General features: G+C 43.6%; 1 protein-coding gene across 1 annotated transcript in view; it reads left to right on the forward strand.

Moving 5' to 3' along the window:
• LOC310771059 (nephrocystin-1-like) overlaps positions 1-23,791 on the forward strand; it is a gene marked incomplete at both ends in the record, with an annotated part of 52,173 nt that overhangs the window by 2,786 nt on the left and 25,596 nt on the right. The window contains 5 exons of the mRNA XM_083663739.1: positions 3,203-3,297; positions 4,544-4,672; positions 7,588-7,662; positions 9,110-9,220; positions 9,399-9,481. Coding sequence (XP_083519865.1) covers positions 3,203-3,297; positions 4,544-4,672; positions 7,588-7,662; positions 9,110-9,220; positions 9,399-9,481 — 493 coding nt within the window. The remainder of the gene's footprint in view (positions 1-3,202; positions 3,298-4,543; positions 4,673-7,587; positions 7,663-9,109; positions 9,221-9,398; positions 9,482-23,791) is intronic.

Here is a 23,791-nt window from a genome sequence, read left to right on the forward strand (position 1 = left end):
ATATCATATACCTCCATAAAGCTGATTTAAAAAGAAAAATATCCAGGCTTTTATTTTTGAAGGAGTCTAGAAACGTACTCTGGTCTGTACGTGTACACATCCAGCGGGTCTGAGAACGTACACGGTGGGCGGGGCGATGGTGCTCCAGTGCTGCAGATGGATGATACTGACCCTTTCCCCACTCATGTGATCATTAGCTAACGCCAGAGCCATATAATAGAAGAGTTGCAACATCTCGTCTAGGATAATTGTTGCTTTTGTTTTTGTTATATGTGTGTGTGTGTGTGTGTGTGTGTGTGTGTGTGTGTGTGTGTGTGTGTGTGTGTGTGTGTGTGTGTGTATGTATGTATGTATACACTGTAGCCTATGTATGTATGTATGTGGATGTATGTATGTATGAATGTATGTATGTATGTATGTATGTATGTATGTATGTATGTATGTATGTATGTGGATGTATGTATGTATGTATGTATGTATGTATGTATGTATGTATGTATGTATGTATGTATGTGGATGTATGTATGTATGTATGTATGTATGTATGTATGTATGTATGTGGATGGATGGATGGATGTATGGATGGATGTATGGATGTGGATGTATGTATGTATGTGTATTGAGTACTTTATTGCTGTACTTTTTTTTACTTTTTAATTGTACTGTAACTGATGTGTTTGACCACAGGAAGAATAGTCGCTGCTGAGGCAGTGACTAATGGGGATCTGAAATAAACAATAAACAATAAGCGCGCCTGCAGTCAATTTGCATTGGAACAAACTAGCAGGTGGAATCTGCTGCCTTTTTTCTTTTTCTTTTTATCAAGCAGCATGCCGTTAACTGGTCAAATGTAGTTGATGTTATATAGCGTTGTCACGATACTAGAATTTCAACTTCGATATCAATACCCAAGAAAATATCGATACTTGATACCATTTTCGATACCACAGCGAAAAGATTACAACACATTAAGAGGCATTTCTTTTTTTATTATTACAACATGAGAATCTTTTTGGCCCCGGTGCTGGTAATGCACCAGGGGCCTTATGTTCCCGCATGTCGCCAAGACTAATTATGCACCGTTTTAGGCGACTAAATGGCGGCCGGCCACTAGAGGGCACCGCTACCCCACTAAGATTTGCCGTCATACCTTCCTCACGGTATCAGCTGTTTCCCCAAAACAACGTGCCCAGGTCGCTTTGCAGAATGCAGCTTACGCGGCCCCTCCCCCTTGCTGCATGCCAGACGCACAGTAGAGAGGAGCTGTGAGGAGCTGTCCCTGTGTGTTTACAATCATGTGTGTGATAAAGCAGGAGAATATTTCGGCGTTTGTAAAAATACAGATGGCCATAGCCTCAATGCAAGACTCATCCGAATGACTGATGAGTCTCGCGTTGAGCCTAGGATGGCCAGGGCTTAGATCTGCGTGAGCACGACCCGTCGTAATTTGTCAAATTCAAGGTACATTAAAACGTTGTCTTGCTTCAACATACATCGCATCGCATAAACCATTTCCACCCGCAGGTTTGAGGAGTAGCTAACATAAACGTCAGATAAATACTCTATAGGCTAACGTTACCTACTGAGGCAGCTAACATGGCTAATTAGCTAGCTAACGCGGTCCATCGATATACAGTCTGGTAGACAGATAAAGCAGTGTGTTCCTTCTGTTTTACACAATGTTAGCCAGCCTGCCTGGTCTCTTCTCTGTATATCCTTACAACAGCTAAGAGAGGAGCTTGTGAAGATTGAACGAACATCCCCACAGTCAAAGCACTTCCCTGAGATATCTATATAAAAACGTTTATTGCTTTAATACCAAAAATAAAACCTCCAGTGTCTGTAAGCTAACGCTAACGCGTTAGCGATTAGCTATTGGCTGGTTGTTGTGTACACTTGTGTAGGCCCCATGTTATGGTTAGACCCGGGAGTTAACATTATAAAACACATTTCCTGGCATATGCAGGTAGTTGGAAAACCTGGTAAGTTCTGAAAATATGTGTCTATTATTGTGTTATTCCAGCTATCGTTATCGGTTGTTAGGTTAGAGTAATATGAAGCCGACAAAAACCGGCAAAACAGACAAGCGGTTAATGCTAGTCTGCTTCCATTAAAACCATTGTGTATTAAAATAAACGATAACGTAGCTGGAGTAACTAATAAAACACATTATTTTCTGAACTTACTTAAGTCCCCAACCAACTTCGCGCAGCTTTCTCAAAACAATGTCCTTTTTATTGCGGTCCATCGATATACAGTCTGGTAGACAGATCAAGCAGTGTCTTCCTTTTGTTTTACCAAGCAGTGTCTTCTCTACGCGCGTTGCGTGATTTCTAACCCCACATAGGATAAGCAATAACCACGCCCTGTGGCGCCGGGATTGGCCAGGAGCAACACTGGAGGGCACGCAGCAGCACGCAGCCCAGCGATTTCATGAACCAACTGAATAGCTCTTGAGAACGGACAGCGATTTCACCTACCTTCCTTAGCATAGTAATAATAATAATAAGCATAATAATTGTAATCTACACAATGTACACAATCTACAAAAACATGCAATAATATGAATGGTGTTGTGTTCACGTTCATAGCTCATATAATATAATGTATCATATCGTTAATTTCAAGCTCAATACAATTCTTACAGAGAAAAGGTACAGCACTGAAAATGTAACAAGCAATAGTTTTTTAAACATCTTTACTTTAAAAGATGAAAACCCCCAGGTGCTTTAGTCCCAAACAGATCTAAAACAGATCTATAAGGTGAAGAGCCTGTAGCCTGTAGATGACGGCTTGAGACTGGCTGCCACAGCTGTCAATCATCCCTTTTTATATGTCAAATAAGTACTTAAAAACAAACTGATCAGAAAAATGACCACTTGCACAGGCATTAGCATGACAATAACTATCTAAAATGATACAACCCACCTTTGGAAAAAATGCGTGACGATACCATGCACCGGGGCTATGCCAGGTTTCGACCTGGCCTTGTTTTTATGAATTTGTGCAAAATAAACCTTGCTGTAAAAGACCATTTTTAATTGAGAGAAGGGATGAGGAAGCGCTGCGTGGGTCCTTGGTCAAATCACTGAAATAGGTGCTCTTTGGTGTGGGTGCAGAGAAGCATGAGTAAAAGTTCAAGTGGGATCCTTGACCATCATTTGTTTTGTTTTACTAACTGATATAAACATTTCTTCTGTAGGGCTGACGTACAGAGGAAGTCATTACCTTCAGCCTGAGCTCAGCCAATCACAGCTCTCCTTTAGAGACCTCTTCCTGGACCCAGACACTGGCAAGGTGAGAGTGTGTTTGTCTGTACAGTATGTGTGCAATCTGGGTACCTCAGAGTCTCTCAGTCTGACGACTAATACGAGTCTGGGCCAGACGACCGGTATGTCGGTTGTCCGAACCAAGACTTCCTCTGAGAGAATAGGCCTTTTTCACAGCAGCCATTTTGTGTCTAAAAGGCAGGAAGTAACACAGGTGCACCAAGACTTCCTCTGAGAGAATTGAGTTGGAGTTGATTGATCGATACTTTTTGTAGGTGTTTTAGGTCCAGACGTCATTGTGGCTCATCTCTCTAAACAGATAACTGCATTTGAGACATTGTCAGACTGGAAACAACGATGGAAGTGGAAGTGTTGGTGCAGACGTCCGCTCTACATCGGAAAGCCCAAAGTATCAGCCGTCTGTCTCAGAGTCTTATTAGTCATCAGCCTGAGATAATTAGTATTTGTTTGTCTGTGTGTTTTAATGGACCAGGGAAAAGCCTCTTAGCCTGGTAAACCAGCCGGTCACGTCAACTCACATTTCAGAGAACGGGGAAACCATCTTTTCCGCCGAGAAACCCAGCTGATGTAAACTCCTGTACTTGTTTAATTGTTGTTATTGAGTCTATTTCAGCAATAACTGCACTTTATGGCTGCTTAAACTCGACGAATGTTGACATTACTACTCGAGGCGGACAGGCACGGAGGCAGCCATTACTGTTTTTCCAGCAGCGTTCCTGATTGGCCGGTTACGAGGCTGGTCGCTGATTGGCTCGTACGCTTTGCAGTTTCTGCAGAAAGCCCTCCCAGGGCTTGAGGCCAGACGGTCTGGTAGAACGAAATGTAATGTGAGTTCATTTTACCAGGCTAAAAGCCTCTAGTCATTAATTAATGCTTCTGTTTCCTCTTCTCTCCTTTCCTCTCCCCTCCTCTCAACTCTCCTCACCCCTCTCCTATCTTCCCTTCTCCTCCTCTCTCCTCTCCTCTCTTCCCTTCTCCTCCTCTCTCCTCTCCTCTCTTCTCTTCTCCTCTCCTATCTTCCCTTCTCCTCCTCTCTCCTCTCCTCTCTTCTCCGGAGCTCTTCTCCTCTCCTCTCTTCTCCTCTCCTCTCCTCTCTCCCCTTCTCATCTCTTCTCCTCTCCTCCTCTCTCCTCTCCTCTCTTCTCCTCTCCTTTCTTCCCTTCCCTTCTCCTCTCCTCTCTTCCCTTCTCCTCTCCTCTCTTCCCTTCCCTTCTCCTCTCTTCCCTTCTCCTCTCCTCTCTCCTCTCCTGTAGGTTCGTTCTCGTCAGGTCAGGACGAGTGTTTGTTTCACCCTGTGGAGCTGCAGGAGGATTCCCACTCCTGGTGTTGGAGTTCAGGTCCTCAGCAGACACATTCGCCTCTGTGCCTTCGATGGAACTCAGGTGGGGCTTAAGTGTGAATTCTGCTAGACATAATAATAATCATCATAATCATAATAATAATCATCATCATCATCATAATAATAATTCATTTAATTTATAAATCGCTTTTCAGTGACCCAAATACTAAAATCAAAGCAAGATTAGCTTTCCTCTTCCGCAATAAATCTTCCTTTACTCACCCGGCCAAACACACCCTCGTCAAGTTGACAATTCTTCCGATTCTGGATTACGGCGATATCATTTATAGAACAGCCTCAGCATCAGCCCTCAAAAAATTAGACACGCTTCACCATTCAGCTATCCGTTTCGCTACCAATGCACCCTTCCAGACTCACCATTGTGACCTCTACAATCTGGTAGACTGGCCCTCCCTTAAAACCCGACGATCCCTCCATTGGCACCACTTTATTTTTAAGTCCATACTAGGCAAGACACCACATTACCTCTCATCTCTCCTCCACATAGCAACAAACACCTATAGCACAAGATCAAGCGGGTACATCCAGCTTTCTATCCCCAGCTCAACCGCTTATAGAACTGTCTTCGGCCGCACCTCCTTCCGTTTTGCAGCAGCATACGACTGGAATATTCTTCAGAGCACCCTCAAACTTGCAACCCTGACATCACTTTCCATTTTCAAACAGCAACTCCAACAGCTCTTTGTTGACCGCTGTGTCTGCTTCCCCCCCTCATAGTACCCCCCCTCCCCCTTCTCCCTTTACTACCCCCCCTCTCCCTCTCTACCCCCTCCTCCTTCTTCTTTTCCTACCCCCCCTTCTTCCTATCTCCCCCTCCCTCTTTACCCCTTCCCTCCCTCTACCCCCTTTCCCTCTCCTTTTCCTCCCTCCCCCCTCCCTTCTTCCCATCCCCCCTCCCTCTACCCCCTTCCCCTTTTCCTCCCCTCCTCCTCCCTTCTTCTCTCCCCCCTCCCTCTACCCCCTTTCCCCTTCTCCTTTCCTCCCTCCCTCCTCCCTTCTTCCCATCCCCCCTCCCTCCCTCTCTACCCCTCCCTCCATCTACCCCCTTCCCCCATCATGCTGTGTTTTGTTTGGTTTATCCTGTATTGTTTTGTCTTGTTGTGTTGTGCTGCGTTGTGCTGTGTTGTGTTGGTTCTACGTTGTGCCGTGTTGTGTTATGTTGTGTTTTGGCTCTATCCTATGTGATTGTTGTTATGTTTTATACCCTGTTTTATAATGCACTGTTTTTATCCTTTTTATCCTTAACATGACTCTTTTTGCAGCCCCTCTCCCTTACCCCACAGGCCGTCAGTGTAAATAAGAATTTGTTCTTAATGACTCGCCTGTCTAAATAAAGGTTAAATAAAATAAAATAAATTAATCGATTTGTCAATCGACAAATATTAATCGCTAACGATTTTCATAATCGATTAATGGTTAAATGTGAATATTCTCTGGTGTCTTTAGTCTTCTATGACAGTAAACTGAATATCTTTGGGTTGTGGACTGTTGGTCAGGACAAAACAAGACATTTGAGGACGTCATCTTGGGCTTTAGTGATCAACATTTTTCACAGTTTTGTGACGTTTATCGAGCAATCGACTTAATCAAGTAGCCGAGAAAATAATCGACAGATTAATCGTTAATGAAAATAATCATTAGTAGGGCTGCACCTAGGCTGAATAGATACTGTAGAAGGAATCTCCTGCGCTTCAACCCCTCCACAGAGGGAGGTCGGTGCTCTCAGAACAGGACAAAACAATGTAAACAGGTCAATGGGCCACTTCCAAAAGGACTAACCCAATGAGTGAGCTGGAGCACACAAAGTCACTTAAATAAATTTAATACAGGTACAAAAACTGACGTTTCGACGCGCACTGCGTCTTCTTCAGAGTCAAGACTCTGAAGAAGACGCAGTGCGCGTCGAAACGTCAGTTTTTGTACCTGTATTAAATTTATTTAAGTGACTTCGTGTGCTCCAGCTCACTCATTGGGTTAGTCCTTTTGGAAGTGGCCCATTGACCTGTTTACGCTGAATAGATACTGCTGATTGAGTTAATAGCAATATACAAATTATTATTACTATTAGTGCTGTCAAATGACAGAAAATTAATTTATTACAATTTTGATCATCAATTACTTACTTCTTTTAATCATTTATCAAGTAAAAATACCAAACATTTCCTGGTTACAGCTTCACAAATTAAAAGATTTTCATATTATAAAATGAATAATTTTGGTCAGTCTAAGTAAGATATTTGAATAGTCACTTTTGGGCTCTTTTGTGATGTTCTTTTTTTCTTTTTTTTTAGATTTTGTAGACTAAATGATTAATCGATTAATTGAAACAGTAATTAATTGATAATAATCATTAGTCGCAGGCCTACATTTTTATTATGGCTCCGCCAGCGTTAGCCGAGCCAGAGGCATTATGGTTTCAGGTTGCCGTCCGTACGTCCCTCCGATGTTCCTTAACACGATATCTCAGGAACGCCTTGACGGAATTTCATCAAATTTGGCTCAAACGTCCACTTTGAATCAAGGATGAACTGATTACCTTTTGGTGGTCAAAGGTTGAAGTTGAAGGTCACTGTCTCTGTCACGAATGCCATTTTTGAGCTTGTTAACGCGATATCTCAGGAAGGCCTTGAATGAATTTCATCACATTTGCCTCAAACGTCACTTTGACTCAAGGATGAACTGATTACATATTGGTCCTCAAAGGTCAAGGTCACTGTGAACTCACAAACGCCATTTTCGAGCTCTTTAGTCACATTTTCGAGCTCGTTAACGCCATATCTCAGTAACGCCTTGACAGAATTTCTTCACATTTGACTCAAAAGTCCAAGTGCTCACTTGTTTGGCGGAGGCATATATCTGTGGTGCGGTCATTCTAGTTCTAGCTGATGTTGTTTGGACGTTCTGTCTGATATTGAAGGGACTGTGTTTGTGTTGCAGGTGTTGAGTAACATCCACACGGTGAGGGCGACCTACAGCTCCAAGAGCCCCAAGACCTGGAGCTTCTCTCCCAGGGTATGAAGAGGCAGGAGTCCACACAAATGCTTCTTCTTTGTTATCTTTTTATTTCCTCAAAGAAGAAAAGCAACAGACATCGCAATGACAGACACAAAGAATCATATAATCCCACCTAGGAGCAAATCAAAATAAATCAAAATAAGTTCATCCCTCCCTCCCTCCCTCCCACCCATGTGGCGTCCAATGCCCTCCCCTCCCGCCCCACGTTAGTTCTACTGTATATAACAGTACAATAATCATTGATGTATGATTATAGGGATGCACAGGGAAACATCCCTGCCGATACGACGGAACAATGATGCCCCAATTACGCCTACATGTTCCATGGTTGACTAGCTATTCGATGCCAGTAATCCCCGGTGTGAGGGTGTGCACGCCAGCATGACTTACTTAACCTAAGTTGAAGCACAACTTAGGTTCACACAAAATCAGGCACGACACGCGCCAATTCCGCACCAGGAGAAACCCGATGCTCCCCGAAATCAGGCAGAAAAAATAAATTAATACATAAATAAATAAAAAGATGTGGGATACATCGGTATCAGCAGTCGGGCATGAGAGCAGGAAGGCATCGGCAAATTGGACGTCGACAGAAAATCCCACACTGCAATAAAACCAAAATCATTGAAGTACAAAGTATTACCAAACTTGAGGATGTTCAAGCCAGCAGCTGTTTAGCAACAGAAGTCCTTCTGTTGACCACACCATCATCTCAGTCCACACTGCTCTCTTCCTTTACCTCAGGTGACAGAGACTTCTGTTGACCACACCATCATCTCAGTCCACACTGCTCTCTTCCTTTACCTCAGGTGACAGAGACTTCTGTTGATCACACGATCATCTCAGTCCACACTGCTCTCTTTCTTTACCTCAGGTGACAGAGACTTCTGTTGATCACACGATCATCTCAGTCCACACTGCTCTCTTCCTTTACCTCAGGTGACAGAGACTTCTGTTGACCACACCATCATCTCAGTCCACACTGCTCTCTTTCTTTACCTCAGGTGACAGAGACTTCTGTTGACCACACCATCATCTCAGTCCACGCTGCTCTCTTTCTTTACCTCAGGTGACAGAGACTGCACTCAAACCCAATATAAAACCCTGCTTACAGTAACCCTACGTATCATGCTGCGGTTTGAATGTGTTGATCTCATCTACGAAAGACGCATGGAAGTATGTTGGCACCAAAGGTTGCCAGCGAAACATTTGTGGCCACTATTTGGGGAACCCTGCCATAAAAGTATGGAAGTTCGATACCCAGCCCTGTTCATGACTTCACATTTATCTGACTGATGATACCTCCTACAGTGTACATGCCATGACCGTCCCATAAGTGAAAGCAGACTTAAGTGTTTGTGTGTGTGTGTTTGTGTGTGTGTGTGTGTGTGTGTGTGTGTGTGTGTGTGTGTGTGTGTGTGTGTGTGTGTGTGTGTGTGTCCAGATGACTGGTGTCCTGCCCACCCTCCTAGACGGAGACTGTTTTCTGCGCTGCAGCTCTAACTCTCCTGACCTGGGAATCCTCTTTGAACTGGGAGTTACCTTTATACGGAATGTAAGGCTTACACACACACACACACACACACACACACACACACACACACACACACATACACACACACACACACACACACACACACACACAGGCGCGCACCCAAAAAAGCTGAATTTGTCCATCTGATTTGTGTGTGTATGAGAAGCGCTGGTGTGTGATGAACTGTGTGTGTTTTTAGTCGACAGGAGAGAGAGGAGACCTGAGCTGTGGCTGGGCCTTCCTCAAACTGACCGAGGACACCGGAAATCCACTCCACACACACGCGCGCGCGCACACACACACACACAAACACACGCACGCACGCACGCACACGCGCACGCACGCACGCGCACACATTTGAAATGTTTATTTATGTCAACATAAATACAAGTATGCAAAGGACATAAACAGTAATAGTGCATTCAAATGCTGGGAGTCAGTCAGTTACATGAGTGCCCAGACGGCAACCACAATAATGCATACACATAAGAAACACACAGGATGATAACATGGCAGGTTGATATATACAGTTATACTGTAATGCAAGATAGCGGTCAGTATCCACTTCATGGGTACAAAAAGCAGCTCCTCCTCCATATTGAGCGACTGCTGATAATAGTAGATATTGAACAATATCTCACTAACTGCTTGGCCCTTCTCTTTGGGAGACCAGCCATGTGAAGGCCTCTCATAACCAGCTTATGGACATGACCTAGGCTACCAATTATGAAAACTAGAAGTTTACACCTGTAGCCCAGCTGTGAAATGGTCTGTTCTAGCTGTTGAGACACACACACACACACACACACACACACACACACACACACACACACACACACACACAAACACACGCACCATATTTGTTCATTCATATATTTTACTTGATTATTGTTGGTTGCATTTAATTAGGGCTGTCAGCGTTAACGCGTTAATCGTGCGTTAATGCGTGCCGATCATAACGCGTTATTTTTTTTTAATCGCATGCCGCTATTTTGTCCCTTCGTCGCACCCGTACTTGTAGTCAAGCCGTTCGGTTTCCTGTCTCCTGCTTGTGCAGGAGGCATGGAAGAGAACGACAGCAATACGCTTCTAAATGGCTTGTTTTACTTTAAAAAACTCCCCAAATGGCACAGTGGACAAGTCAAGAGCAGTAGTTTGCACCTTGTGTAAAACGGAATTAAAATATCACCGAAGTACATCGAGTTTGAGGCGATCCATCACCTAAAAGTAGCTAGCGGCCAGCTAGCAGCCAGCTAGCTAGCGCGAGGCGAGACTCATCACTCATTCTTCCTTCAGAGTCTCCGATGTGCGGGTCCTCTAACCACTGGGAGGTCGGCTCCAATAGCTTCACGTGATATACACGTTATCAATACACAGTTTCCAATACCGAGCCATTATTCACATGGAAGTGCCAACGTTTTTAGCTCAGACACAGCCTTCTTCGGCTGTGTCATTTTGGGTTTCGACTGATCCACAGCGCCGCCGCCGGAAGTATCGGTTCTAGATATATTTTGTAGACATTGTTACCTCCTGTCTACATTCCAAATCTAAAATTCAAGATCATAAAGTACATTTATTTGCATTCATTTGATTCCCAATCACGACACACTGGTAAGAATGATTAATATCTAATTAAAAATGCTTTAAAATGCAAAATAATGGCATTTTAAACATGCGATACAAAGATGCGATTAATCGCGATTAACTATAGTTAATCGCACGATTAATCGCGATTAATAAAATTAATCGTTTGACAGCCCTACATTTAATACACCCTCTTTGCATTGCTCTAAATTATATACGGTAATCTTTTTTTCTTTGCTGTATCCTATTTCTATTTGGTGCTGCACTGACCTTGTTGACATATAGTTGCATCTGATCTGATCTGATCTACTCTGTGTGTATATGCCCTTACAGAAAAAGCACATGAACTTCACATGTGAAATAATCACATGTGATCACATGTGATTTTGCACAGGCAATTTTTCCACATGAAATTTCACATGTGCATTTTTCACATGTGCAAACATGTGATCACATGTGAAATTTCACATGTGATCACATGTGAAACACATGTGATCACATGTGCTTTTCCCATGAAAGCATGTGGTTTTGGAACGTTTTCACATGTGAAATGTGTGAAACCCATGTAAATTCCCATGTGATAACATGTGAAACCTATGTGATTGTGAAACCCATGTAAATTCCCATTGTAAATTAATACAAATTCCCATGTGAAACCTATGGGATTACATGTGAAACCCATGTAAAACCTATTGGATTGCAGGTGAAACCCATGTAAAACCTATGGGATTACATGTGAAAGACATGTAAATTCCCATGTTAAACCCATATGAATTCCCATGTGAAACCCATGGGATTACATGTGAAACCTATGGGATTACATGTGAAACACATGTAAATTCCCATGTTAAACCCATATGAATTCCCATGTGAAACCCATGGGATTACATGTGAAACCTATGGGATTACATGTGAAACACATGTAAATTCCCATGTTAAACCCATATGAATTCCCATGTGAAACCCATGGGATTACATGTGAAATCTATGGGATTACATGTGAAACACATGTAAATTCCCATGTTAAACCCATATGAATTCCCATGTGAAACCCATGGGATTACATGTGAAACCTATGGGATAACATGTGAAACCCATGTAAATTCCCATGTTAAAACCATATGAATTCCCATGTGAAACCCATGGCATTACATGTGAAACCCATGGGATTACATGTGAAACCCATGTAAATTCCCATGTTAAACCCATATGAATTCCCATGTGAAACCTATGGGATAACATGTGAAACCCATGTAAATTCCCATGTTAAAACCATATGAATTCCCATGTGAAACCCATGGGATTACATGTGAAGCCTATGGGATAACATGTGAAACCCATGTAAATTCCCATGTTAAAACCATATGAATTCCCATGTGAAACCCATGGGATTACATGTGAAACCTATGGGATAACATGTGAAACCCATGTAAATTCCCATGTTAAAACCATATGAATTCCCATGTGAAACCCATGGCATTACATGTGAAACCCATGGGATTACATGTGAAACCCATGTAAATTCCCATGTTAAACCCATATGAATTCCCATGTGAAACCTATGGGATAACATGTGAAACCCATGTAAATTCCCATGTTAAAACCATATGAATTCCCATGTGAAACCCATGGGATTACATGTGAAGCCTATGGGATAACATGTGAAACCCATGTAAATTCCCATGTTAAAACCATATGAATTCCCATGTGAAACCCATGGGATTACATGTGAAACCCATGGGATTACATGTGAAGCCTATGGGATAACATGTGAAACCCATGTAAATTCCCATGTTAAAACCATATGAATTCCCATGTGAAACCCATGGGATAACATGTGAAACCTATGGGATTACATGTGAAACCCATGTAAATTCCCATGTTAAAACCATATGAATTCCCATGTGAAACCCATGGGATTACATGTGAAACCTATGGGATAACATGTGAAACCCATGTAAATTCCCATGTTAAACCCACATCAATACCCATGTGTATCCCATATGGATTTGCATGTGAAACCTATGATATTACATGTGAAACCCATGTAATTCCCATGGGTATACTGGTCACACCAACATCTGCTGGTATGCTGGTGTGACCAGCATACACCAGCTATGCTGGTCTTGCTGGTGTCAAACACAAAAGGCTGGTCTATGGTTGAATGCTTGTTAACCAGCACCCCATGCTGAGAGTAGTCAGACCAGATAAACATCACAAAAGTAATCTTTCTTGAACTAGTTAAATGAAGACTATTTCAGGTTTACATAACAATATAATTATTTATTAAATACAAGCAAGGAAATCAAAGAAAGTGTGGACCCAAGCAGCTCAAAAGGCAAAAGTATTCAAATTGAAAAAACGGTGGAGCTACTAGGAGTATTTTTATATAGCAATATTTAATGCGAAGTAATATATCTGTGTACAGGCAGTTACAAATCAATTTGATTACAAATGATTTGTAACTGCCTGTACACAGATATATTACTTCACATTAAATATTGCTATATAAAAATACTCCTAGTAGCTCCACCGTTTTTTCAATTTAAATACAAGCAACACAGAGAGGGAGTGGGAGAGAGAACAGCAGTGCACCTGAACAGTCAGCCTGTACCTGTCTTTATGTAAAAAGTATTAAAAGTAAAAGTGTGACTCAAATCAACTAACGTGGTGAAGACAATTAAAGACTCATTACAATTAAACTCAATAAAATAATAAAACTACTGACTAATTAACAATAACACAACAAAACAGACAACATCACCTGAGAAGAAAAGAGGTCGCCCCAGGAACAGCTGGAGAAGAGGTGTGCAGGCAGAAATGTCTGGGAGCGGGCTCAATTGGGGAGATGGAGTGAGGTGGAGGACATTTTGTCAATGGCCTATGATCCCTTGAGGAGCAAAGGCCTTAAGTCAAGTCAGAAGTAAAGAACTCGATTGAAAAACAATGCTGATTTATTTTGCACAAAATCTCACATTAATTAATTAATTTCAGTTATTGAGAGTTGATTTGAGTTAAGTCATGGACCAGTGATATCATTCACAAATCACAACTTAAATCAACTCTCAATAACTGTCAAACTAAATGTATGCTTGCAAAACGGTTTACAGTTTTTGGATATGTGTGAGATTATGTGCAAAATCAGCATTGTGTCCCTTTAAGTAGTATTTTTTGTTTGTTTGTTTATGTCCATTGTTTTCTCTGTGATGTAGCATCCAGGCTTCCCCACTCGAGCTTCCACATCTGCTTCACCCAGGTTTTGGTTCTGGAGCCACTCTTTGTATCAAACTGAAAAGCAAACACAGATAAATTAGTGGCAAAGTAACACTGTTCTTTGGTCAATATTTCAACTGCTGTTTGAAAACGTGCTACAGAAAAGTGAAGCATGAGCTACTTTAAAAGTGATCAACTACACTGAAAATTTCATTTACAAAAATTGCAAAAAAAAAAAAAAATTGGTAAATAGAGGCAAAATGCACTGAGGTTCCTTGTGCTCATGGCATCAGCTATGTGCACAAATCTTTTATTTAACAAACCAGTCACCTGTAATTAAAACTAGAGCCACCCACAGCATATGTCAATCTAGACCGTTTTGGTGTGAGTTGTTGAGTTTTGGAGACCAAATCGGCCATAGAGATGTCTGCCTTCTCTTTAACTCATTGAGTGCCATGGACGTCTTTCGACGTCCAATTAAATAGTGACGTAGAGTGCCACGGACGTCTTTCGACGTCCAATGCGTTTTTTGACGGTGGGACGTCGATCAAAGCCTTCCGCATCTCCTGTACAACTATTATAGCTATTGGAGGTCTATAACCTATTTTACAGAACCCTTAAGCTTCTGGCATACTCTTCGCGCACGCGCTGGAGGCGGGGCTCAGAGGAGGGCGCGCGCACTCTGCGCGGGCCAAAACAGAACATACTCAGTGCGCAGCTCCAGGCTCCAGGCAGTCTGAATGAAATTGAATGTAACGTTCCCAATTCTATGTATTAAATTATAAAAAACGACCCCTCCACATTTGGGAAGGCTAAGCCACACAACTAGTTCGTTATAATCGAACAGCATGCTTTGAAGGCGACTTTACGACGGTGAGGACTCAATCACAGCAGATATCCGCTGATAGCCTACCACGGAGATCTCACAGGCACAGGCAGCAAAACCGACGCGCTGATAGAAAAATCTCCATGGACGCGCCGCGCTGCGCTCAGGCCTCGCCCCCCGACACGCCCCGTGCGATGTCGTCATAATCGCCGTGCGCCCTATGCGCTTGGCTGGGCGCGAAGAGTATGCCAGAAGCTTTAGGTGGCGACAGTGCTCTCCAGGTTAACAGAAAGGCAGAGAAAAACAGAGAATAAGTCGTTGGGGAAACGGAAATCGCATCGCATCCGTATGCATCGATATGCATGAAGCGTTTTAACGTTAGATGTGCCTGCAGCAGCAGCAGCCAATCTGCTCCCACAATTGAGCTCCTCCATGTCCGCTGCAACAGCCTATTCGCATGATCAGCCGTGGAGTTGTTTTTATTCTCAACTGGAAGCATAGGAGCCGGTGACAAACACACGCGGAAGCTGTAAAAAAGCTGGATGTCGCGACGCGCACCCTTCACAGTGCAGAGCAAACTCAGCAGAGAGCCACCTCCCATAAGGAGGAGTGTGCAGTTGAGAGGGGGGGGGGCACGCAGAGCAGCACACACACAACACCCAGACAGACCCAGGCAGCAGGACAGGGTTGGCAAACGCAAGCCAGAGTCAGTGATGTGTTTGAAATGTTTAATTTCACAAAAGGGCCATTATCTCAGCTTCTAGAAAAAAAAGGCTCTTTTTTGTTAAATCAAGCTATCTTCTCCGGCTGATAACTAAAGAACGGAAAATGATATCAATAAACCTGTTTTTGCTGATGATAGAAAAGAGTCTCATCGTTCTTTTTGCGTGTTCATTGTTTACATAGTAATATCACACAATATTCTGTGGGCCTCGAGAAATCACTGAAAAAAGCTCTGAAACTCTGGCACTGGGAGCGTCCGTTCTCCAAAAGTGGCTGGCACTCAATGAGTTAATACAATGGAACTTGGCTTGTGGTGCTCAAAGCACACACACAAAATAAAATAAAATAAAATGAAATGAAAACTCAACAGCAATGTCTATTTCCAGAAATCAGGAACAACAGGAATAGGTTTTTGGAGAAAAAAAAATCTCAATTTACTTAACAGATTGGGTGTCCTCCACTGGCTGTTTGTCCCACAATGTCATTATCAAACACCTGCACACAAACACAATATATAGACAAAGAGACAGTGTCAATTAGACAAGCATGTGTGAAAAGCAGCACTTGCCCCTCCCTCATTACCACCACTGAGGTGCCCTTGAACAAGGCCCTTAATCCCTTAATGTAAACGTGATGGACATCTCAATGTGATTGCCCTGGATAAATAAAGGTTAAAAATGTAGCAGTTGTATTCACCTTATGTAGCCATGCCGATTTTACCTGGTTGTGTGGCCATATCAAAACTTCCAGCTAAAAATAAAATAAAATAAAATGGCTGGCTTCTCCAATATCATCTAATCTAACTCTGAATTAACTAATAATTTAGCCAATTGTATGTAACATTCCAGGGAATTAGCCTAGGTTAACGTGACGTTAGTGGCTCGAGCTCAGAGGAGAGAAAATTAATGTAAAATGAGATGTTAATCTCAATGTGATTGCCCTGGAGAAATAAAGGTTAAAAATGTAGCAGTTGTATAAAGTGGGAAAGATTCTTAGTTGGCCGCTCTTCTTTCACCAAGTATCCAGTCTGCCTGTAGCCTACTGTATGTCTGTGTGCACTTTGCTCATGTGTATGTTTCCACACACGGCACTGACCTCCTCGCTCTCATCTCCCATCTCCTCCCGTATCGTCCTGCGCTCGGCTCCTCACTCTCTCTCTCTCAGACATTTAGGGTACATTATGCTACGTGGATGACCAGGCAAACCTAGCATACATCAGCAGCTAGCATGACTCGGCAGCATGGCTCTATATTACACGGTAAAAAGTTGCCTATCGATTCACCCCTCAGCCCCTCTCTCCCTCTGACAAGCAACTAGCAAGCAAGTGATGCGTGAATAACCTATTTCTGTCGCAATAAATAACACACTTGTTAGACAAGTTAGTTAACTTCACTCACCTCAAATATCTGCTTCAAGCCGCCAGTTCGTTTTGTTTTCAGAGGACCACGCTCGCGCAGCGCAGTGCGTCCTGATGAATGGTGCTGCTGCTGATTGGCGGCAAAGTTTGGAGATGGTCTTGCGGACCCGCGCTGTCAGTGCATGTCATGATATCAGATCATATGGAGGCTCCACTGCGCACAATGCGTAGTGACACTACTGTTGTGACTGTCTGTCTACTGTAATAATAAGTTAGGCACACGCAAGTTCAGGAGCTTCACATGTCTGGCTTTATTGTCATCACCGCCATCCTGTATACTGTCAGGTTAGCACACGTATATCGTGCCATATCCGGTTCCGGTTTTCAACATAAAGGTTTGTGACCGTGACATCAAACATTACATCCCCCTTCACATAAAAGTGACTCTGCAGGGCAATGGCAACAATTATACAAAGGCACATAGGTGATTTAGCTTAGGTCCTATAGCAATAGAACAGTAGTGTAGAAGTCCCTTTTTTTTCAGTGCAAACTTTCCTTAGTGCAAATAAACATTTTCTTTCAGAACTTCTTACTTCAAGACAACTGTATCAAGTGCATAGAATCCTATCAAACTGTTGACTTTTCTTTTCTCCCCTTTTTTTTCTTTCCAGTACTAACAGTAGCAAACTAGTGACCATGACCATGCAGGTAAGTACATAAATCACTCAGTAACCATTAACCATACATAGGTTGTAAACAGGTAGGTGAACAGGTAAGTGTTGTATTTCCATTTTCTTTTCTTTTTTTTTTCTTTTCTTTACATATCTCTTCTTTTTTTTTCTTTTTTTTTTTCTTTGTTGCAGTCTCTTTTTTTTTTTTTTTCGTCGGGCAGCGTTCGGCGTACACCCTTATAAGTCAAGGACTTGCCTTGGCTTAATAGCACGACCATATCTTGTGCGGGGACAAGGCTCGGTGTGCTCTGGCTCGTACACTGGATCAGGGTGGGTTTGCTGTTCCCCTGGTTCTCTCTGTCCGGTGGTCAGATTGTCCTCGCTGATCTCAGGTTGCGGTGTTTTGGGTACGGGCGTGTCGTCTCGGGTGTTGAGAAGGTGTCGTCGGTTGCGCCTGAAGGTCCGTCCATCGCTGGTTTCGATGTGGTAGCTGCGCGGAGTCTCTGCAGGTTGGATGACTGTCGCTGGTTTCCACCTGCGATCTTCCTGCTGGAAGCGGATGGGTGCTCCGGCATGCAGTGTTGACAGAGGTCTAGCAGCCTTGTTGTAGTGCTGCTTCTGGCGCCGCTGGCACGTCTCTCTCCTTGCTCGCACTGTATGTTGAGGGGTTATCTGAGGTCGCAGCTGCAGTGTTGTTGTTGGTAGTATTGAGCGCAATCTGCGGCTCATCAGGATCTGTGCTGGCGATTTGAGACCATCGACTGGCGTGTTCCTGTACTCCAGCAGGCTGAGGTATGGGTCTTTCTTGTCCTCTTTGGCCTTTGTGAGGATTCGCTTCGCGGTCTGTATGGTCTTCTCGGCCAGACCGTTGCTCTGTGGATAATGCGGGCTTGAGGTAACATGCTGGAAACCCCATGACTCTGCAAACTGTTTAAATTCACGAGAGTTGTAGCATGGCCCGTTATCGCTGACTACTTTTCTTGGTATGCCGTGTCTTGCAAACACTGCTTTCATTTTGTGGATGACAGCAGCTGTGGTCATGTTGCGCAGGTGCTCGATTTCAAAGTACCTGCTGAGGTAGTCACATATGACGATATAGTTCTCAGAGTTCCAAGAGAACAGATCTGTTGCTACAGACTGCCATGGGTTTTCGGGGATTGCCTGTGAGAGCATGGGCTCCTTTGTGTTGGCATGACGATGTGTTTGGCATATGTCACAGTTCATCACTATCTCCTCGATCTGCTGACACATGCCTGGCCAAAACATTATGTCCCTGGCCCTATGTTTGCTCTTCTCCACACCGAAATGACCCGTGTGTATGCACTGTAGCATGTGCGGTCTGAGCTTGTGTGGAATGATTATCTTCTCACCTTTTAGAAGGATTCCATCAGCCTCTGTGATTTCATCACGGTGGTTCCAGTATTCACTGATGAGTGGGTGACATTGCTTTCTCATCTCCGGCCAGCCTGACCGTATGACCTGCTTGAGTTTGGACAGCTGCTCGTCCTGTGCTGTAGCAGCCTTGATGTCATCCAGCCTGTCTGCACTCACTGGAGCTGTACTGATGACAGTGTGTACCTGTGTCTCCATAGCCTCAGCCAGTGAGTTGTCCTCATCACTCATTGATTTTCTTGACAGCGTATCGGCCACCGGGATCTCTTTTCCCGGTTTGTGGATGAGCGTGATGCTGTATCTCTGTAGCGCGAGTAGCATGCGCTGTAGACGTGGTGGTGCGATGGCTAGTGGCTTGCGGAGTATTGACTCTAGTGGCTTGTGGTCTGATTCCACAGTTACGCGTCGCCCATACAGGTATTCATGGAATCTCTTACATCCGTATAGGACTGCATAAAGCTCCTTCTCGATTTGGGCATAATTCTGCTCCGTGCTGTTGAGCAGTTTTGACGCGTATGCAACTGCCTTCCTGCATGATCGTTGCGCCCAAGCCATTCTTTGAAGCATCCACCTGTAGTGTCACCTCTTTTCCTGGATCAAAATAGGCCAACACTGGACCTGGTTCGGCTGTGATAGTCTCTTTCATCTGCTGAAATGCCATGTCGTGTGTGGCATCCCAGTTGAACTCTGTGTCTTGTCTTAGTAGATGTCTGAGTGGTGCGCTCACCTCAGCCAGGTTGGGTGCAAATCTGGCGAGGTAGTTCACCATACCAAGGATTGTCTCTAGCTCTGCCTCGTTTTCTGGCGGCTGCATGTCGTTGATGGCTTTCACCTTGAGGGGATCTGGTTTCAGGCCATTGGCTGTGAGCCTGTGTCCAAAGTAGCTCACCTCAGAGAGACCGATGCGGCATTTCTCTGGGTTTAGTCTCACCCCTCTCTCTCTGGTTCGGCTGAGCATGGCTCTGAGGTTGCGGTCATGCTCCTCCTTTGTCTTGCCGAACACGACAATATCATCGACTATGCCAGTTACGCCCCTGAGGCCCTCGTATGTCTCGTCTACCCTCGTTTGGAATTCATCCTGGGCGGACACGATGCCGAAAGGGAGCCGGAGAAAACGGTATCTGCCAAATGTGGTGTTGAATGTAGTGAGTAGCGATGACTCCTCACTCAGCTTGATGGCCCAATAGCCCGATCTTGCATCTAAGATGCTGAAGTATTTTGCCCCTGCTAGTTTGGATGTCACATCCTCGAGTGTAGGTAGGGGGTAGTAGGGCCTGAGTATCGCCTTGTTTAAGGGCCGTGGATCCAGGCATACTCTGAGCTTGCCTGTCTTTGGTTTCTCACACACTACTAGGGCGTTTACCCACTGGGTAGGCTCAGTCACCTTAACTATTATGTTATCTCTTTCCATGTTATCTAACTCTATCTTTAAGCGGTCTCTCAGGGCAAATGGTACCCTGCGTGGTGGGCAAACCGCTGGTGGTATTTCAGGATCTATCCTGAAACTGCACTCGCCCTGGAATTCACCAATTCCTTTGAAAACATCTGAGTACTCACTCAGTATGTCAGCTGACTGGGTGCCACACTCTTCCTCGCTGACTGCGTATATCACTTTAATTAGCCCTAGGTTCTTACACCCTCTGTACCCTATGATGGGTGGGCCATTGCAGTCTACAATATAGAACTTCTGGGTGGTTGACCTGTCTTTGTATCTGGCTACCAGGTTGCAGTAACCGATCACTTTCAATTGGTGCCCCCCATAGCCAAATAGCTTTCTCTTATCAGTCGTTAATGGTATACTGGGCACGAGCTCAGCAAAGTCTCTTGCCGGTATCACGCTTGTTTGTGCTCCAGTATCCAATTTAAATGTCAACTTTGTGTTTTGTGACCCCAGTACTATATCTGCATAAGCACTGTCTTCATCATCTTTCTCTGTTGTGACAATGTCCACAAACAGCTGTGAGCTTAAATCTCCCTCCTCTTCCTCAACAGTGTGTACCTCTCTGTACCCTGTTCTGTTTGGAGTGTGGGATTTTGATTTACATGCTCTTGCAAAGTGATTGAATTTTCTGCATTTTAAGCACTGTTTCCCCTTTGCTGGGCATTCTGTTTGTCTGTTATGGTGTCCCCCACACGCACTGCAAACTTTGTTGTCATATGTCTTCTGGCTGTCATTTGGCCTGCTGCTAGCCTTCCTAGCCATGCTTGGTTTTCCGGACGTGCGATGTACAGCGTGCACTTCATGGCTGTCACTTGCCATAGCCTTTAGCTGCACTTGTGATAGCTCGTAGGAGCGGGCTATATCAATTGCCTTGTCTAGCGTTAGCCCCGGTCCCTGACTTAGCAACTTTTCCCGTACTCTAGGTGAGTTGGTTGCAAATACGATACGGTCTCTGACCATTTCCTCGCTATTTGCATAGTCACAGTCTTTAACGAGCAGTTTGAGCTCCGTCACGAAATGCTCAAATGACTCACCGCTCCCCTGCGTCTTCTCATGGAACTTGTACCTAGCGAATATAGGATTGGCTTTTGGCGTGAGGTATGCTGAAAATCCATCATAGTACGTTTTTAACAGCTTCGCATTGTCCGCAGTTATTGTCCACGTGTTGCGTATATCTCTTCCTTTGTCCCCGATCCATAGCAGGAGAAAACTGCATTTTTTTTCCTCTGACTTTGCCTTGAGCGGGCCGGTAAACATGAGTCCGACATGTTGTTGGAACCGCCGCCACGCATCAGGTAGGTTGGACGACTCCCAGTCCATCTGCGGGGTAGGAACACCAAAAGCTTCCATTTTCCTCTTCTTCTTTTTTTTTTCAATGTAACGTGAGTTCGTAGTCTAACTACTGGTCACTCTGACACCATGTTGTGACTGTCTGTCTACTGTAATAATAAGTTAGGCACACGCAAGTTCAGGAGCTTCACATGTCTGGCTTTATTGTCATCACCGCCATCCTGTATACTGTCAGGTTAGCACACGTATATCGTGCCATATCCGGTTCCGGTTTTCAACATAAAGGTTTGTGACCGTGACATCAAACATTACAACTACTAGTTTGTCAACAAACAAAATAGTTCCAATTGAATTAGGAAAACTGGCATCAGAAATTAATTAGTCAATGCTCTGACTTAGAGTTTAATTAACGCCTCTCTGTTAACAGTAGAAAAAATAACATAGCTTGAAGGTAATAATAATGATAACTAATAGGCTAATAATAATAATAATAATAATAATAATAATAATAATAATAATAATAATAATAATAATAATAATCAATGTAGCCTATATGTAAGGTTATTTTAAGGGACTACTGATTTATACAGGATTGTATTAGCCTCTTGTATTGTGTTTTACCTTTTTACCTTCCACCCATTGACATAGGCTATATATCTTCCACCATAACCAAGTTATTTTGCATCAAATCTCCTGAACATGATTGATGACAGAAAAGGTGACCCCTATGTTTTCATGGTAGCCTGATACACTGTAGGAAAAATTAGCCAGGGGCAAGGGCAAATATGCTCCAAGAAATCTCAGAATGCACACAAAAAAACATGATCAAGGGGCAAACATTGTCCCCAAGTTTTTGATAGGCCTAATTGTATTTTCATTCAATTAATTTAATTTCCATTTGCTTCTCTAACACACATGTGCACCTGCAAGCTTGTTGCCAGAAGATAACAGAAGAACACACAAATGTTTGCATTACGCTCTAGCAACTTGATGCACTAATTACTATTTTTTTGTGCTCTACACGTTTTCCACATGTGCTCTACACATTTTCCACATGTGCTCTACACATTTTCCACATGTGCTCTCCATGGTTTCCACATGTGCTCTACACGTTTTCCACATGTGCTCTCCATGGTTTCCACATGTGCTCTACATGTTTTCCACATGTGCTCTCCATGGTTTCCACATGTGCTCTCCATGGTTTCCACATGTGCTCTACACGTTTTCCACATGTGCTCTCCATGTTTTCCACATGTGCTCTACACATTTTCCACATGTGCTCTCCATGGTTTCCACATGTGCTCTACACGTTTTCCACATGTGCTCTCCATGTTTTCCACATGTGCTCTACACATTTTCCACATGTGCTCTACACATTTTCCACATGTGCTCTCCATGGTTTCCACATGTGCTCTACACGTTTTCCACATGTGCTCTCCATGTTTTCCACATGTGCTCTACACGTTTTCCACATGTGCTCTCCATGTTTTCCACATGTGCTCTCCATGTTTTCCACATGTGCTCTCCATGTTTTCCACATGTGCTCTACACGTTTTCCACATGTGCTCTACATGTTTTCCACATCTGCTCTCCATGGTTTCCACATGTGCTCTACACATTTTCCACATGTGCTCTACATGGTTTCCACATGTGCTCTACATGTTTTCCACATCTGCTCTCCTGGTTTCCACATGTGCTCTACACATTTTCCACATGTGCTCTACATGTTTTCCACATCTGCTCTCCTGGTTTCCACATGTGCTCTACACATTTTCCACATGTGCTCTACACATTTTCCACATGTGCTCTCCATGGTTTCCACATGTGCTCTACACATTTTCCACATGTGCTCTCCATGGTTTCCACATGTGCTCTACACATTTTCCACATGTGCTCTACATGTTTTCCACATCTGCTCTCCTGGTTTCCACATGTGCTCTACACATTTTCCACATGTGCTCTACACATTTTCCACATGTGCTCTCCATGGTTTCCACATGTGCTCTACACATTTTCCACATGTGCTCTCCATGCTTTCCACATGTGCTCTACACATTTTCCACATGTGCGCTCCATGGTTTCCACATGTGCTCTA

Source organism: Poromitra crassiceps, assembly GCF_964638095.1.
Source record: "Poromitra crassiceps genome assembly, contig: HAP1_SCAFFOLD_324, whole genome shotgun sequence".
Taxonomy (NCBI): Eukaryota; Metazoa; Chordata; class Actinopteri; order Beryciformes; family Melamphaidae; genus Poromitra; species Poromitra crassiceps.